Below are 16,905 nucleotides of genomic sequence, written 5' to 3'. Positions count from 1 at the left end.
TTACAATTTTTATCCAGTGAAGTAATTTGTTTATATTTGGTGTCTGACGTTGTGCGTCATCAACGGCGAATCTTGAGTGAACGCTATTTCGTACACTTATAACTAGCGTCAAGCAGAAACGGAGTACTTCAACTTTTTAGGAGTACACCGGTACGTACTTACACTTCATACTCATGCTGTTATGATTTTAGACTATATCCACGGCTTTTCGCGTAACTGACAACCCGAATATGCCAATTAATACGAGTGCCATAGATCCACAGACATACTTGTAAAATATGCTAAAAGCTATTTTTCCACAGCGTTCGCACCTGGGGTTCGTGTTCGCCTCCCACTAGATTTTCGTGATGGGGTAGAAACCAAATTACTTCTGATTTTAATTGTGTCGATATATTTTCGGCCATCCAGAATAGAGGTCTAACCAATCCATTCCGATGCTGCTCCGACGTTTGTCGGCGTTTGTTAATCCGCGACCATCCACCATTGAGAGAAGTTCAGATCTATTTTTCTGGTCTAGTGTTCTCGTCGTTTCGTCTGTTGGCTTCATTGAGCGGCAGCGAGCTGTTCTGTACGCAAGTAGGCCCGCTGCTCGAATGAGAGGATTTTCTGATTGCTCCAGTTTTGCAAATCGGCGAGTTTGCAATACTGGCACCCGCTGACCAATGAAACAATACCTGACCCACCGTCTGCTTGGGTAGCGTGGAAGAACGCCTGCGGTGTATCTTAGGGCATCTTGAGCCAGTATCGCACCGATTCCTGAGTCAGCCAGTCTATTTGACGTAGGTACTTCGTCGCTGCATTGGCAAGTACTAGTTGGTGGTACATTGCTGGAGAGATATGCTTATTTAGTTTATAGAGTCGTTGGTGCGGTTTCAGGGGGGTCGAGTTGCTTCAGCGAGTTTTCTTTTCAGTCATTCCATCATTTCCGCTCGGGCGCAGCTCGCATTCACGGCTACTCCTGGGTACTTGAAGGGCTCCTCGATGAAGAGGACCTTGACTGACTTACGCACCATCCTCACGGTCGATCGAGGATGTACCGACCAATTCTTCTTTGTCCCATCAGTTTGAATAAACAGGCTTACACATTTAATACACATTTCTGCGGGTTGATTTGAGGCCCGTATGCCGTCAATTCCTTTTCTAGCATGGCTAGCTGCGCCCGCAGCGCTTTGGAGTTTATAGCTGTCAGGATTATGTCATCAGCGAATGCCATGTAGGCCTACGGTACACGAACAACGGACTTTCACTGGAGTGAATAATTCAGAGAAGTTGGTTTTGTGACACGCTGCAATGCACAGATTATCCGATCATTTCAATTATTGAACCTATGTAAAGCAGCTAAAATATCGCTGTCATTGAAATCTCATGTTGTGAGTGGGCAATATGGCCCGTGCTCGTCCTTCAAGGGCAGTTGCTGTTGAACTCAAATCAATTAATTCAAAGTTGAAAGCGTACAAGTGACTATAATACGTCGCTTGTTTGGATATGTTCCATGTATTTTGACACAGCTTGCTTGTAACGATAGCAGATGCCGTCAGGTATCCTATATTCAGGCGACACAAACGACGTTGACACACATACCGCTCATCATTTAGTCACAAACATAACTACCAAAAACGAGTGATAATTCTTGTCACTGTTTTTTCCCTTCTCGTCTACGCCCTGGTGTTCTAGAGGCCAGAAAAGTGTTTTCATTGTTGATGTGGGAATCACACGATTGAGATCAACTGAAGCGAGTGGTGCAGTTGGTTTAACACTGCAGTCACGGCATCAATGGATGCTGGTTCGAATCCCGGTTCTGATCAACGTCTACGTGTCGGAGGTTTATCTGGGCTCCTCATCGTCGACCTCACTGCTACGGTAGTGCGTTGAAAAGCCAAGACTGAAAGTGAGCCGTGCTACAAGTCGGCAGCAGAGACCTGGATGGGGACGCGTGGGAGCGAGAGAGAATGAAAAATGACTGCAAGAGAGATTGAAAGACGTTCCAAAGAATACTAAAGCAAAGACCAATGAGCATTATGAAATTCATGTCGTGGAGCACAAGGCCTATAAAGGTGATAAGCTCCACTGTGTTGTGCCCATTAATACATACATACAACTGACGCGCAACTATGTGGCAGGTTCAAGATGAGCAATATTGACTCTGCCGGCTTTGGAGACTTTGGTTCAAACTGCGTCTTAAGAGCTTTCTTGCATCTGCGTAATCCGAGTCTACTGAATGCATAGTTTATGCTAGCGCAGTGGTTCTCAGCCTGGGGGGCGTGAAAGCATCTGAAAGGAGGTGCGAAAAAGGGGTCAACTGAAAAAAAACGCGCTCTACGCGATTTACCTCCAATTCACGCGTGTTTCTCTATATATAGACCGAATTTCATATTTTTTATTTCTCTCACCATCAGTCATAACCTTCCATGCCATCAAACAATCTGTTGCGGTTGCTAGCATCCCACCATATTAAAGGAGGGCGTGTCTAAAAATGGCTAAGAACCACTGTGCTAGCGCGACCCTCATTTCATCAGCTGCACCAGTGTCGTTAATATTGTGATTGGGATTGTTACTATTGTTGATTATCCTTTTGAAGTGGAAAATCCCGAAGTCCCGAATACCGGACATGGCCAGTGCGTCGCCTACTCTAGTGCGTGTTCATTTCTGATAGAATTCAGTCATAATCGTAATGTTCGATTCATGACGTGTAACGGTAACCTATTAAATTTGCCTGAGCATGAACCCTTGTCGCCAAGTTGGTGATCTCCTGCCGCAGACTTCTATAATTATGATGCGTAATTTCCATGCTAAATTTACGTGCAAGATATATAACACTGGGTAATTACAGATCGTGACGCACCAGTCATTTATAGATGATAAACTAGGTTTTTGCAGTATTATTATCAGTAGGGATGGTGTATACGTTAGGTTCACGTTCGCGTTCTGTGTTTGAACCTCAGAAATTTAGAAGTTCACGTTCACAAACGAACCTTGGTAGGTTCTGTACTGTGAATCTATTTCATATAATACAATTTTCACTGCATTATAACATCTTTGTATGAAATTTATTGCATTTCCGAAGCGCGCCATTCTAGGCATGGCGCTGGCAGCATAATAAAAATCAACACCAAATGAGCATGCACCTTGACAATCGCAAATATTTTACTTGCTTTGTTACAAAAGTTTGCTCGGAATATCCAAGTTTCCGTTTGTGAATATTTAGTGACTCTCTGCTCTGTGAGACCCACAATCACACAAGATCAGGAGCGAAATACACTACAGATAGTCAGCGAATAATGGTTATTCAATCAATCAATGAAATTGATATCGTTGTCTGATGTTAAGAATCTTGACTTCATCTGTTTATTGCATCATCAAAACCAAATCCGTGGTATTGGGGTGCTGTATAACTTGTTAATGAGGTAATATCGGTAGCAAGTATAGAAACACGTTTTACGTTATTCCCAATATCAACGTAGCAATGCTCAGACGCGAAATATATTGTCCTGTCTGACCTAGAACGTTAAGGCATGAGCTTATATTCGTTTGCAGGTTGTTGGCAAAGCAACGGAAGATAATAATTCTATGGGATTATTATATCATTTTATTGCCCCAGTTGGTGCGTTTGGCGACGTTTAAAACCTCAATATGTACTTCAGCATTGCGGCATTATGTGGACCGAGTCGTCGCTAGATATCGTGTACACTGTACATTCATATAGGCTATCACTTCACCGAAATGTAGGGTTGGAATCAGCAATATGACGTCATGTGACGTCATGAGGTTCACGTACGCGTTCACACAGAACCTTTCAAAAAGGTTCGCGTTCACACGAACCTGAGCCTTTCAAAAGTTGACACCATCCCTAATTATAAGTAGCAATAATAAGGCATATGAGATTAATAATTGAATTGCCACTTGTGATGCAATAAGCCAGTACAACTTAAATAGCATTACACCCAAATGTTTTAATGTTTAAGGCAAATAAAGCTAATTTCTGAAGCCTCGCGCCATATGTGGTTAGTACGCTGAATTCATGTACGATGTAAACATATTGGCGTCGATGATATGCGTATAGTACGAAAGATATCAACATTGTTGAAAATTCATCTCATTTTTCTTGCATTTTGTATTTCATAGCTAGAAGATTCGAGATGAAGATCCCAATTATCTGCCTCGCGATTTACGCTTACTTCGCCTACGCTTCTGAAGGTGTGTATTATGTATTCTGTTTTAGGAAATAGCATACTCTGAAATTTGCTGATTCTGATTTTAACAGAAAGCAGAGAGCCGGTAGTGCATCACGTGAGTCGCTCCAATGTTACCTAACATTTGCTCTCTGAATCAAACATATAGTTCGCAATCATCGCAAGAACCGACTACAATGTTTTACTTTTCAGGCAGTGAGTGACACCCAATCCAGCCAGGAATATTTACTCTACAACAGCAACCAGGTCGGACCCGACTACAGCCCGTCTCCTCAATATTATTATCGACTTTAGCCTCATCCTCGGCGAAGGAAGATTTCTGACCTTCAGAATCCCCTCCATTTATACATACCTTTGAGTGAGTTGTTGAATTCTGTGAAGAGCTTCTTGGAGGTACAGAACTTCAATATACAATTGAGTAGTACATTCATATCGAAATGAGCCCGACTTTTTTCAGCTGACATGGTCAGGGGTAATCGCCTGCAAGTAGTAGAGAATTGGACAGACATTGTATATCAATAATCATATCTTAAAATATGACGTCACCAGCATGAAATCAGTTTACTAAACATACGATTGTTGATATGCAATACAACGTTACTCCCAGATCTCTACTATTTGCTGACTTTTGTTTCACTTTTCCCAAAAAAAATGTTTATAATATTGCACATGAAATTATTTAGCGTGTTATAAAAATTCATCTTGCGCGCCACTTTATGCACACGTGTCAGGGGTAGCCGATTCCTGACGTTATCTACATACATAATAAAGTCGATATATCATGGGTTAATTTAAGTCGAGAAAATGTCATAACAACGCATTCATTCCGCTGAGGCTGCGAGAAGACGAACTCGGAAAACCTGCCGGCAACATTATCAAAATAACAGGACGAGTTTACCAAGCCACACACCGATCGAGATAGTGACCAAGCTGTAACATCCCATACATTTTGGTGTCTTAATAGAAGGACGGACCCTTGGGTTGGTGTGAATAAAAGGGTGCAACGATTTTTATTGTTAACTTTTTTTTAATAATTATGTTGGATGAATATTATATTTGTACTTTACCTCTCAATTCTTACTTGCCTTACAGTATCACATCCACCCAGAAGCTTGTATTAACCACGTTTGTGTTTGTTTTGAGGTATTGATGGTGTGTGTCGACTACCATGATCATTTACACCAGGCCAATTATCTTCATTTTCATTCCGTAACTGCCGACTTATAGCATGGCCCACTTCTAAGCGTTTTGTAGGAGACCACTTTCCCGGATGAGGTGGCGAAGAGGAGCCTAGATAAACCTCCATCACTCTGGTATGGGGTTTCTGAAGTCGACCTCGGTCGGACTCGAACTCGCAACCCGTTGGTGTTGCAGCCGCGATATATACCACTGCATTATTTCGCCACTATCAACCACGTAGTTCATTGCTCTCAATATATAAATACAATATATTTATATAATATAGTAATATCATTAGGGCCATTTAAAGTCATTAAAGTCATATTTTTTTCTATGCATCAGTAAGTCGTGAAATCAATTTTAACGCGAAAACCGCATCCCTATGGGGTATATTAAGAAAGTTATAAAGTCTTATAAAGTTATATTTTGCTGGTTAGGTCATAAAAAGTTATAAAGTCATATTTTTAGTATAGTTTGAATAAAATGTACTAATTTAAGCAGTGAAGCAATCAAGCACGAAGAAGCTAGGGCAGTTACTCGTTGGGGTAGCTGGTCGAATGCTGCTCAAAATTATGCCGAGACGTAGGAAGGTGAAGTTATTGTAAAGAGCATAAAACATTCAGTCCATGATCCAAAGTTGACTATTCGGTCAATTTGCCTCCACTATAACAATATTTCAAACTTAATACTGAAAATGGAAAGTTATAGCCTACGTACACCATCAACCTGATGTGATGTTGTAATGGAAAGTTATAGCGTACGTACACGCCCATGCTGATCTAAATGCCCTTGATTTCGGAAAAGATCCGCTTGAGCTCAAAAATTGCATTAAGAAGCAATTGGACAAAAACGATGTGAAAAAAATTATGGAGCTACAAAGACGAGACATTTCGCCATCGCTTTATGCAAAACTGCAGAAGTGCCAACCCACGTCAGCGTCTGTGGAGCGTTTATTTTCCTTACTAAAGTCATTTTACGTCCTAATCGTGACTTCAAAGACTCTAAGATTCCGCACTACATGAAACTGTACTACAACAGTGGTTTCAAATAAAAATGGATGTGTTATGTTGCGTGTGTTTTACTCTTTAGTACCGTGAGTAACGTTGTTGGCATGTAAAAATACATGATTTTCACATAAAGTCATATAAAGTCATATATTCCGAAAAGTAAAGTCATATTATGGATTTTTTTAGGTCATATAAAAATGGCCTTAAATATTATATAATAATATATAATATATAATAAAATTTCAACATAATAAATTAACACACTGACGAATACAGTGGTAACTTTTTAACTTGGTTCGCCAACGTAGCCTATTTCCTGCCTTTCATACTCAGAAAATAGCTGCCCATCTATGACGTGGGGGTTCCCAAGTCAATAAAGATTACGCATAGTACAGAACTGAATCTCATTCTCCAAGTCAACACATTTAAACACAATAAATTTATGGCAAACCACGATATCAGTACGTTGGAACCTTCCGAGCAACGTTCCCTCCGTGTTGCGCGCACTGCTGACAAAGTCGCCGTGCCCGGAAAAACGTGTGCTGAAGTGATGACCTTATTTAGTCGTTACGCACTGTTGTTCAAGGAACCGCGCGGTGAGTTGGTGATTGCACGTAGACTGGTCAAAAGTTAGAGGGAAATTTAAGGTAATCGAATCTTATTCGAATACCAGTTTCTGTGATTTGAATAACGAAATGATATTGTCCATATTAAGGCAAGAAATTGAACTTGTGGTACTTTCTTCACGAATAAAATTTCGATGCATATCATTCAATACATGTTGCAGGAAGTCGACATAGTTCACTGCCAGTAGTGAACACGCTGCAGTGTAGTCTCGAATCGTAACGGCCTATTACTGTGAGCAATCTTTTTATACCTCATATAAGTATGTTTACTTGTAATTATTTACTTCGTGGCCGCATGAAAAGTGCGTTTTAGAAACACCTAGTCACTCCTGTTGTAATGGCGTCATTTCAAGTGATATTTCACTTGAATCATCCCGCTCGAAGCTTTATTGGATTCCATGGATACTCGATGTTGGCAAGCCCTCGAAACTACGTCGATTTCGTGATATGGCATCACGCCGAGTCACAGCGAAGAGAAGGCTAATTCCACGCATCCTCACAGTTTGGCCCTCGGGCGGGGGAGTTTGATCAAGCTTCGAAGCCGGCAGATGCTGGTACCGCCATCGCGTGAATTTGAAGGCGCTAATCTTCACGAGAAGGTATTTGAGGGCGCTGTCTTTCTTCCTATTATTTTTTCTCGATGCAAATTTAATGGAATTTTCTGTCCTCAAAGTCACTACAGACGGATGCGAACAACAGGGCTCTTATTTTGACTAATGACGCGCTGAAATTGACGACCTCGTCTATTAGTAATCATTTTCATTCGCCTTCAATTAACCATTATTTCTGTTTCAACGGTCCTGTACACCATGCACACTTTGTTCGCTTGTACCGGAATAATCTTGGACAAATATTTACCCATCAAGTAATCAAGACGGCATGCAACGGAATCCAATCAATCCGTAATGATTTCAGACAATATTTATTGAAAGAAAACATACCGTGAAAACAAGGTCAATTGATTGCTGCACATACAGTGCATATAGTAGCATATGAATTCAGCCAAATTTTCGTTTTCATTGGAATCTCATGTTGTGAGTGGGCCATATGACCGGCGCGAGTCCTACAAGGGAAGTTGCTGTTGAGCTCAAATCAATTGGTTTAAAGTTGGAACGTACAAGTGACTGTAACACACCACTTGTTTGGATATTTTCCCTGTAGTTTTGTCACAGTGTGCTTGTAACGATGTCAGATGCACTCAGATGTATTCAGGCGACTACTGACGCTCAGCTTTCAGTCACGAACAGCAATTATCAGAAAAACATAGATAATTGTAGGCGCCGTTTCCTTTCTCGTCCACGCCCCGGTACTCTAGAGGCTATAAAAGTGTGTACAGTTGGTGTGCGAGTCACATGTTTGATATCGACTGGAAAGCAACTGATGGCTGGTTCAAGATGAGAAACGTTGGTTCTGCTGGCTTAGAGACTTTGGTTCAAATTGCGTCTTAAAAGCTTTCTGGTATCTACGTAATTTGACCCTACTAAAACATATGGGCTATATGCTGGCGCGACTCCCATTTCCTCAACTATACGCCAGTGTCGTTGTTATTGTTATTGGTATTACTGTTGATTATCCTTTTGTAGTGGAAAGTCACGAAGTCACGAATACCCGACATGGCCAGTGCGTCGCCTCGCGGTAACTTATGATAGAATTCCGTCATAATCGTAGTGTTAGATTCACGACGTGTATCCTGTTAGCTTTGCCTGAGCATGAACATTTGTCGGCGATTTCGTGATCTCTTGCCGCAGATTTCTATAATTATGACGTGTCATAGCCATGCTAAATTCACCTACAAGATATGTAACACTCGGTAATTACAAAACATGACGCACCAGTCATTTATAGATGATAAACTAGGTTTTTGCAGCATTATTAATAGTAAGAATATTAAGTGACGAGACTAATAATCGACTTGCCACTACTGCCGCAATAAGCCAGCGCAACTTGAAAAGCGTAGCGCCCAAATATTTTAATGTTTAAGGCAAATAAAGCTACTTTCAGGGTCCTCGCGCCTTATGTGGTTAATACGCTTTTCATGTACGATGTAATCCTCTTGATGTCGATGATATGCGTATAGAACTAAATTTCTCAAGATTGCTGAGAATTCATCTCATTTCTCTTGCATTTTATATTTTATAGTTATTGAATAGTATATTCATATTGAAATGAACCCGAATATTTTCGGCTAACACTCGTCAGGGGTAATCGTCAACAACATAGTAGATAATTAAAAAGAACATTGTGTATCAACAATGGTATCACAAAATATGACGTCTCCAGTATGAAATTCCGAATAAGAGAGCGTTCAATGTTCTATTTTCAGGTGGTACACGAACACCTTTTGTTGACAGAGTTTCGGCTCGTGTATTTTGTTAAAAGTCTACTCCAAGGCACACTAATGGAAGTGTGAACGACCCCTCCCGACAACGCGAAATCTGTCGCGTCGATAATTATTCGCTCAAACCGGATTACCTAACACAGGGCTGGCCAACCTTTTCGGCCAAAGGGCCACATTCGATTGACTAACTTTTGCGCGGGCCACTATCCGCGCGAAGCGCGAAAAATTGTTGAAGTTCATGGGTCAATAATATTGTGACTTGACTATATTGCCGGCCTTCTGTATATCGCTGGGCTAAGTTTGCGAGGACTGAGCTATTCGGCGCATGGACATATCGATATCGAAAGCTGCGACCAACACGCATCAATCATTTCGTGCCAAGGTTTCATAGTCGACGGTCTTACTGCGAGCAAAACACAAGGTCGCATATGTTGAACGAAACTTTGTCTCGTAATCGCGAATATAGTTTAGACTCAATCTGATACATTATAGGTGTTCTTCCATTTTCACAAAAGGGCAACAATATCAAAAACAAGAAATCGAGTGACAATATTATTGCGCTAAGCTTGTAGAAAACATTTACCTCTGATAGATATATCGCAAATTATTCTACTTTATTGTAGTGTACGAAGATATACCAATATGTGAATGGCTGATGGATCTGTCAATGCGTCGGAACTGATATTTCAGTCATCACATCTCAAGTGTTGCGGCCAGACTAATCAAATTTTGGGTTGGCATTGCAATATCACAATCTGTGCAATCGATTTTTGATGATATTCGAAATTTCGGATATTACCTCGCGGGCCACTCAAAACCTTTCCGCGGGCCACATGTGACCCGCGGGCCACGGGTTGGCCGGCCCTGACCTAACAGATGTTTGCCGATGGCATAATTTTTGGCCTTTGATGGCTCAGCATCAAGCATGAGCGGATGAGTTAAGGGTGAGCTTTTCACCGACCGAGATGCACGTGTACTGATAAATCTTGGGACATGCTAGTGACGAGTGACGAGTGTCAGTCAAAAACATTAGGGTTCATTTCAAAATGAATATACTATTCAATTACATATTGAAGTTCTGTACCACCAAGAAGCTCTACCTTTATTTTATAGCTAGTAAATTCGAGATGAAGATCGCAATTCTCTGCCTCGCAATTTACGTGCACGTCGCCTACACTTCTGAAGGTAAATATTCTGTATTCCATTTCATGAAACACTCTGAAATCTGCTGATTCTGATTCTAACAGGAAGCAGAGAGCCGGTAGCGCAACACGTGAGTCTCTGCGCTATTAGTTCACGTTTGTTTCTTTGCATCAAATATAGTTCACAATCATCGCAAGTACCTTAAACAATCTTTTACTTTTCAGGCGGAGCATGAAAACCTATCCAGCCAGGGATATATACCCTACAACAGCAACCAGACCAGTCCCGACTACAGCCCGCCTCCTCAATATTATTATACACCTCAGCCTCGGCGACGGAAGCTTTTCGACCTTCGGAATCCTCTCCATTTATACATACTTTTGAGTGAGTTGTTGATTTCTATGAAGAGCTTCTTTGAGGTACGGAACTTCAATATATAACTGAATAGTAGCCTATATTCATAATGAAATAAACGCGAACATTTTCGGCTGACAGTCATCAGGGGTACTCGTCAGCAACTAGTAGAGAATTTGAAAGAGTATTGCATATCAACAATCGTATCTCAAAATATGACGTCACCAGCATGAAGTCAGTTTACTAAAGACACCATTGTTGATATACAATACAAAGTTCTTTCCAAATCTCTACTATTTGCTGACCTTTACCCCTGACGAGTGTCAGCCGAAAATTATTCGGGATCATTTCAATGTGAGTATACTATTCAATTCTATAAAGAGACATCAATTACAATAAATATGCTTGAAATGTGAACATTGAACAAGCTGATGTTTAAGGACAATTTTTGATAAAGGAACGGTCATTTGTTTCAGGGGCATTGACACCCAAAACGACAACCGCTGCGACGACAATGGCGTCAACGACCACAGCAGCTCCGGTAAGATTAAATTGGTAATTATTGTATGGCATCTTTGCCTTGCTGGCCTGTCTGCGATATCCACTACAAAACTCTAATACCGAATGTTTGATCGTCTCAGTCACGATCAAGTGATGTCTAGTTGGAACAGTTTCTGTAATTGTAGGATCGAATGAAACGCAGGAACCTGAGTTTTCTGTTACATCAAATACATTTATTAACTTCTTTCGAATAAGAAAAACAGTGACGTATAAGACAAGCGGTCTTATACGTCACTGTTTTTCTTATTCCGAAGAAGTTAATAAATGACATTATTGCATCGGTGTTGATGAGTTACGGAATTGAACTAAAGGCTTTAAGGCACTATTGCTTATGGACAATATTCACTACCATGATTGAAAACAACTTGTATTTTTGATGTAAAATAGATCTTGTATAGCAGAGGTCATCAACACGCGGCTCACATGCGGCCCTAAAAGTGATGTTCTGCCACCCCCGACCTAATTTCAGATCTCGGTAGTTCACATGGCAAAGCATTTTAAAATAATGAAATTGATTTCATTTCGACAATATTGCTTTTCTTAAAAATAAGCCATTCTATGTGTCAAAAGTCCTTGCAGGCTGATGCAATTTCGGCGTTAGACATAGCATTACACACAGTAAAAATTAGATGATTTTAATAAGCATATTGCGAATTGACATGCAATGATCCAGTAAAGGCCAAGAGCTAGAAGTTTAAAAAACGACTTGAATGCAGCAAGTCACTTCTGTTAACAGACGGTATTTGCTCTAAAAGGAGTGCGATTCAAAAAACTTGCAATTTGAGAATTAAAATTCGGTCGCAGACTGTTGTAAAAACTACCGGATTTTCAAAATGGACCACTAGAATTGAGTTCTGTACTTGTCGTGCGGCTATTTGTAATCTCCAAAGAAAAGTAGAACTACTCGATAAAGCAGGAGTTATTTGAACTTCAATTCATTAATTTGGAAGTTGCTACAAGGATAATGAAGATATGTTGAAACTCTGTTTAATCGAAACCGGTAATCAATTGCTATGACACATTTATCGTTATACTATTCGTTAACAATTCACCGATCCGATTTCTTCAGAACCCGTTAGCTGGCTGGACTCAAGTGGGCAATAATAATTGCTACTACCGTTTATCCACGGATACTTTGAACTGGAACGAGGCCAAGGCCAAGTGTGAAGAAACGGAGGGAGGCAGACTCGCAGTCGTCGGTTTCAATGCGCCTACGGCCGATAGACAGTGAGATTTATTTCCCCATATTTTCCCATTGACTGATTCGCAACGAACTGCTTGAACGCATATAACAAATAGGCGAATCATTTCCAAAACATGATCAAACCATTTGCAGTGAAAGTAAAATATGGAGGTCTATAATGGACCCAATCAAGTATAGTTTCTAAGAGTAAATCTGGCGGAACACTTTTAGCTGTGGTGGGAACTGGTTGCTCCAGAAGTTGTCTTTGGCACTGACGAGAACAACCCCAACCCGACTCTACTCGTTTATGGTCGAAGTATGTCAAATTTGACATACAACTAAAACTGGAAGCAACGCTGTACATTTCTACTCTATTAAAACCTCAAGTAAAGACTTTCAAGACTTGTCAAAACGACTTCAAGTAGAAGCAGAATTGACGCCATGATTTTCTACTCAATTACAATTAAAAGCCATTTCGTAGACGTGTCGAGGCTACTTCAAGTAAAAGCAGAAACAACGCCGTAAATTTCTACTCAGTTACAAATAAAAAGTAGCGATGTCCTATAAATTTCGGAACTACTTGAAGCAGAAGGAAGTCAGATCCGTGAACATCTACTTGACTATCGGTAGAATTTGGATTCGAAATTAATTTTGCTGGATTTAAATTTAGATTCAACTTTAGAAATTCATTTCCAACACATCTCAATACTACTTAAAGTAGGATAAAGCTGACTCCGTGAGCATCTACTCTACAATCAGTGAAATTTAGTTTAGAAATTATAATTTTGTCAGATATATATCTATATTATATTGTAGAACTATAATTCAAATTAAAACTACGAAATCGATTTCGAACACATGTCAAATCTACTTCAGGAAGCAGTCGAATCGACTTTGCGAATATCATCCTAACTGAAAGTGGAATTTACATTGGAAATTGGAATTTTTGAATTCTGACTAAACCTAGAATTTTGAAATAGCTTTTCAAGACATTTCTAAACTACCAGCGTAAGGAGTGACTTCCAAGACATGTTCATGAAATATTGCAGAGCTCTGATCAAAGCGCTCGATGCTGTGGGACTGACTTTCTGGATAGGGGTAGACGGCACGGTTTCATATTTTGTGGTCCTGCTAGTCGTCGGCACCGCCGAGTTCATCGCTCCATTGGATGGCATCGACGTGACAAATACTATCCCCGGCTTCTATCCGGTGATATCTGACACCAGTGGCGATACTGATCCGGTTTGCGGTCGCGTGGATGGCGCCCACGCGGATCGCCTGCAATTCGAAGCCTGCGACGTCGAGGAGCGCCGTTACTTGTGCGAAATTTGCATTTAACCATGATCGCGTGACTGCTCTTTTACCTGGAAACAATTAATTAATGGCCTGCCGAGACTCAACAATTCGATCACGCGTCTATTAGGGATGAGCGGATATCATATCTTGAAATCAAATCGTGTTCTTGAATATAGATTCCAGTCCTGTCACATCTGGTAGGCTTATGCTCGAAAAAATTCGAATCCAATCCAAACCCATAATTTATTTTGTCTTCCTACTAACGCTAAATAACGCAACTTACGCCGCCATTTTGAACAAAGTGTGCTCTGTTGAGCTCTAGATGGCTACTGGTAGCTGCCTAAACGGATACGGTAACCTTAGAGTTGGCGAACAGCGCGCAAAAGTTGATAAAACTGGTTTTAATAGAAAGCCAATGTCATACTGGTTCCGAAAATATCAAGTAGAAATTACCTGGGAAATGGAATTACCCTACAATCACCCTCGAACCCCTAAATCAGCATTGTTCTGAACAATTGCAACGTCATTGTTATGGTCATTTTGTTGCGGCGCTCCGATTGCTCGAAGCAATGCATATTTATGAGTTTCAGAGCGATATTCCCGGGCCTTCTGCCCTGACCTTATTTTAATTTTGTGTCCTTGGAATCAGTGCAACATCAGGTTTTTGTTAAGGCCAGTTTCATTAAATTTTACCACCGCGTCGCCAGCTATGGGATTACCAATGATGCAGCTTTTTGCCTTTGCAGCACTAAAAAATACTTTTTAATCTGTGGTAAACTAGTCTTATGTTTAAATCCAACTCCGAATCCAACATTGTGTGAAATTTGTTCGAAAGCTGAATGAAAATTGAAAAACTGCAAAGATTTGTATCCGTGTCCGAATCCAATTCCAATTTTGATGACACCGTTCATCCATAACCGATATCAATCCGTCCAAGATAATCAAATATATTTTTCAAATCGATGCTTATCCCAACTGAGTTAGGATTTTCGATTAAAAAACTGATTTGATGACTTTGGACGGATTCGTATCGGGTGACGAGGTGACACGCAAAGACATGTAGGAATTTCCGAATACGGTCCGGATTTCAATGTTTTCAAAACCCGGATCCTGTCATTCGCAAATATGAGTAACACCGTTCTTAGTCACGGATGCTCGATTTTAACGCTATTGCGTAGTATAAAATTTCATGGAATAAATTTTCCTTTCTTTCCAAATTACCGACTCATATTTTTGATGACAAAACATCTTCCGAAAGCATTGTTTATTCGTCATAAAAATATATCTAACGTAAAAAATATATCTCGTTGACTGAGTTGATCGAGAGTCAAGAGGAGATGAGGAAGGGGAGATACCAGCTTATGGTGAATCTGAAAAAAAAAACAGGTTACGGCGTCAGCAGTTTGCTTCAACTTTTTAAGAGTACACTAGCACATACTTACACTTCATGCCGTTACGATTTTAGACTACACCCACTACTACTTTATTAATGTTCAGGATGTTAGATAAAAAATAGGGCCATTTATAACGGCCCATTCTTTTTCTACCTGTGTATAAATTTACGACATTACTTCTACTCCTTCTCTAGTAGAGAAGTAGCAACAGAATTAGTCACGTTGTTATGATTTTGTACCTCTTTGACCTCTACGTCCCAGTCTTTACGACAAAACTAGGTCTTGAATACCCACATTTTATATACTCGGAATTACCTATTTTTCTCTAGTTGAAATTTCTGACGTCATTTCTACTTCTTCTTGATTACCTACGCCAGTGTCGGAAACAAGTCGCTACGTCTGAGCAGCAAGTCTTATCGAGTCATCGGGATTCAAGTCATTGCACTTTACTTATGCAGTCAATATTTATTCTGATTCGGGTAACGAATATGGAGGCAATTGACTGCGGTGTGCGGCGTTGTTAGCTTCATTATATTTCGTGAACTCTTTGACTGCCTGCTGATAAATATTACTTTCCAACAGTAGTACCACTGCAAGAAAACAGTCGGGGTTTCGTACCTTTTTCGATTGCGGCATTTACGATTTCTAGTCATTTGATACACAGTAGCTCTGGTTTGAGGTCAAATCGGACATTCCTTACTACTTCACGAGATACCTGTCGATTATCTGGTGATGAGAAGTATCCGCGGTGGAATTAAAAGTTTTTTTTTTGTCGCGGATATTCGTCTGAAGATTTTTGCTAACTAGTAACGAACCGACGAACCACTATCACATCTTTGCCAATTGTTGAAGACGCGAAGATAGGGAATCGTCATTTCAATATTTTACTATTATACAGGCCTGCAATGTCAAGGTTTTTAATAATCATCTACTATTTCCGTAGACGTAGATGGACATTGGAAAAATAGTCAATAGTTATATTGCAGGAGTTAAGTACATGCAATGTAAATGCCTTGATACAACTGGCTGCACGATAGCGCCAGCTGACGACTTGAAAGTATCAATTGCGCAATTGAATATATGCAGCTTTCCCATGCCTAAGTGCAACGTCAAAACGACTAGCGAATATTATACATCGCATATGTTCCTGGGCGGGTCTTGAAACAAAGTAGCCTACGCTTATTAACGCAAATTATGTGCTTTGAAGCTCGGATGGAAGCTTCGTCAGTAAGACGAATCTTGTTGCCAATTCTGTGCACGGGACTACGTCGGATTGTCAGCTACTAATGGGTCGTCTCTATGTCAAATACGCGTCGTTTAGGATGAATTACGATACAACATCTCACCAAATTATTGCTACCAAGTCTTTGATACAATCATATTTAAGGTGTAGTACAGTGGTTCCCAAACGGTGGGAATTCTCCACTGGTGGGAAATCGAATGGTTTCTGGTGGGGAATAGACCCATTCGTCCAAAATTATATAGGCCTACAGGACAGTCTACATATTCACGGAGACACATGCGCAATTACCGTTACCAGCTAACTGCCCTGGATTGCATGTATCAAAAATTATATTGCGTGTTGTTCACAAGATCTCATTTTTATCTCTGGATGGCCAATGATGGCGTCACAA

At 40.4% G+C, this 16,905-nt stretch overlaps 2 protein-coding genes across 3 annotated transcripts in view; one reads left to right on the top strand and one right to left on the bottom strand.

Moving 5' to 3' along the window:
- LOC145436218 (uncharacterized) overlaps nucleotides 1-16,905 on the bottom strand; it is a 135,021-nt gene that overhangs the window by 79,637 nt on the left and 38,479 nt on the right. The window lies entirely within an intron of this gene.
- Nucleotides 4,028-15,177, top strand: LOC145436181 (uncharacterized). Of its 2 annotated transcripts, none has more exons than XM_080313535.1 (6): nucleotides 4,028-4,194; nucleotides 10,588-10,613; nucleotides 10,708-10,867; nucleotides 11,314-11,378; nucleotides 12,468-12,625; nucleotides 13,631-15,177. In XM_080313535.1, exons 1-6 carry the CDS (start codon nucleotides 4,137-4,139, stop codon nucleotides 13,917-13,919), a joined length of 756 nt encoding a protein of 251 aa, XP_080169661.1. In that variant the 5' UTR covers nucleotides 4,028-4,136; the 3' UTR covers nucleotides 13,920-15,177. The 2 variants fall into 2 exon arrangements, with proteins under 2 accessions (XP_080169661.1, XP_080169652.1); XM_080313526.1 differs by lacking the exon at nucleotides 4,028-4,194 and adding an exon at nucleotides 8,110-10,525.

The sequence above is a fragment of the Botryllus schlosseri genome, chromosome 1 (genome assembly GCF_051294905.1).
Source record: "Botryllus schlosseri isolate E-star chromosome 1, Bs_hap1, whole genome shotgun sequence".
Taxonomy (NCBI): domain Eukaryota; kingdom Metazoa; phylum Chordata; class Ascidiacea; order Stolidobranchia; family Styelidae; genus Botryllus; species Botryllus schlosseri.
The sequence above is the reverse complement of the archived record's forward strand: the minus strand, read 5'-3'. Positions and strand labels throughout refer to the sequence as shown.

Coding starts and splice junctions, on each gene's coding strand:
- LOC145436181 (XM_080313526.1), top strand. CDS start 10,387: ATGAATATACTATTCAATTACATATTGAAGTTCTGTACCACCAAGAAG. Junction 10,614..10,707: donor GAGAGCCGGTAGCGCAACAC/GTGAGTCTCTGC, acceptor TTTACTTTTCAG/GCGGAGCATGAAAACCTATC. Junction 10,868..11,313: donor CCATTTATACATACTTTTGA/GTGAGTTGTTGA, acceptor CATTTGTTTCAG/GGGCATTGACACCCAAAACG.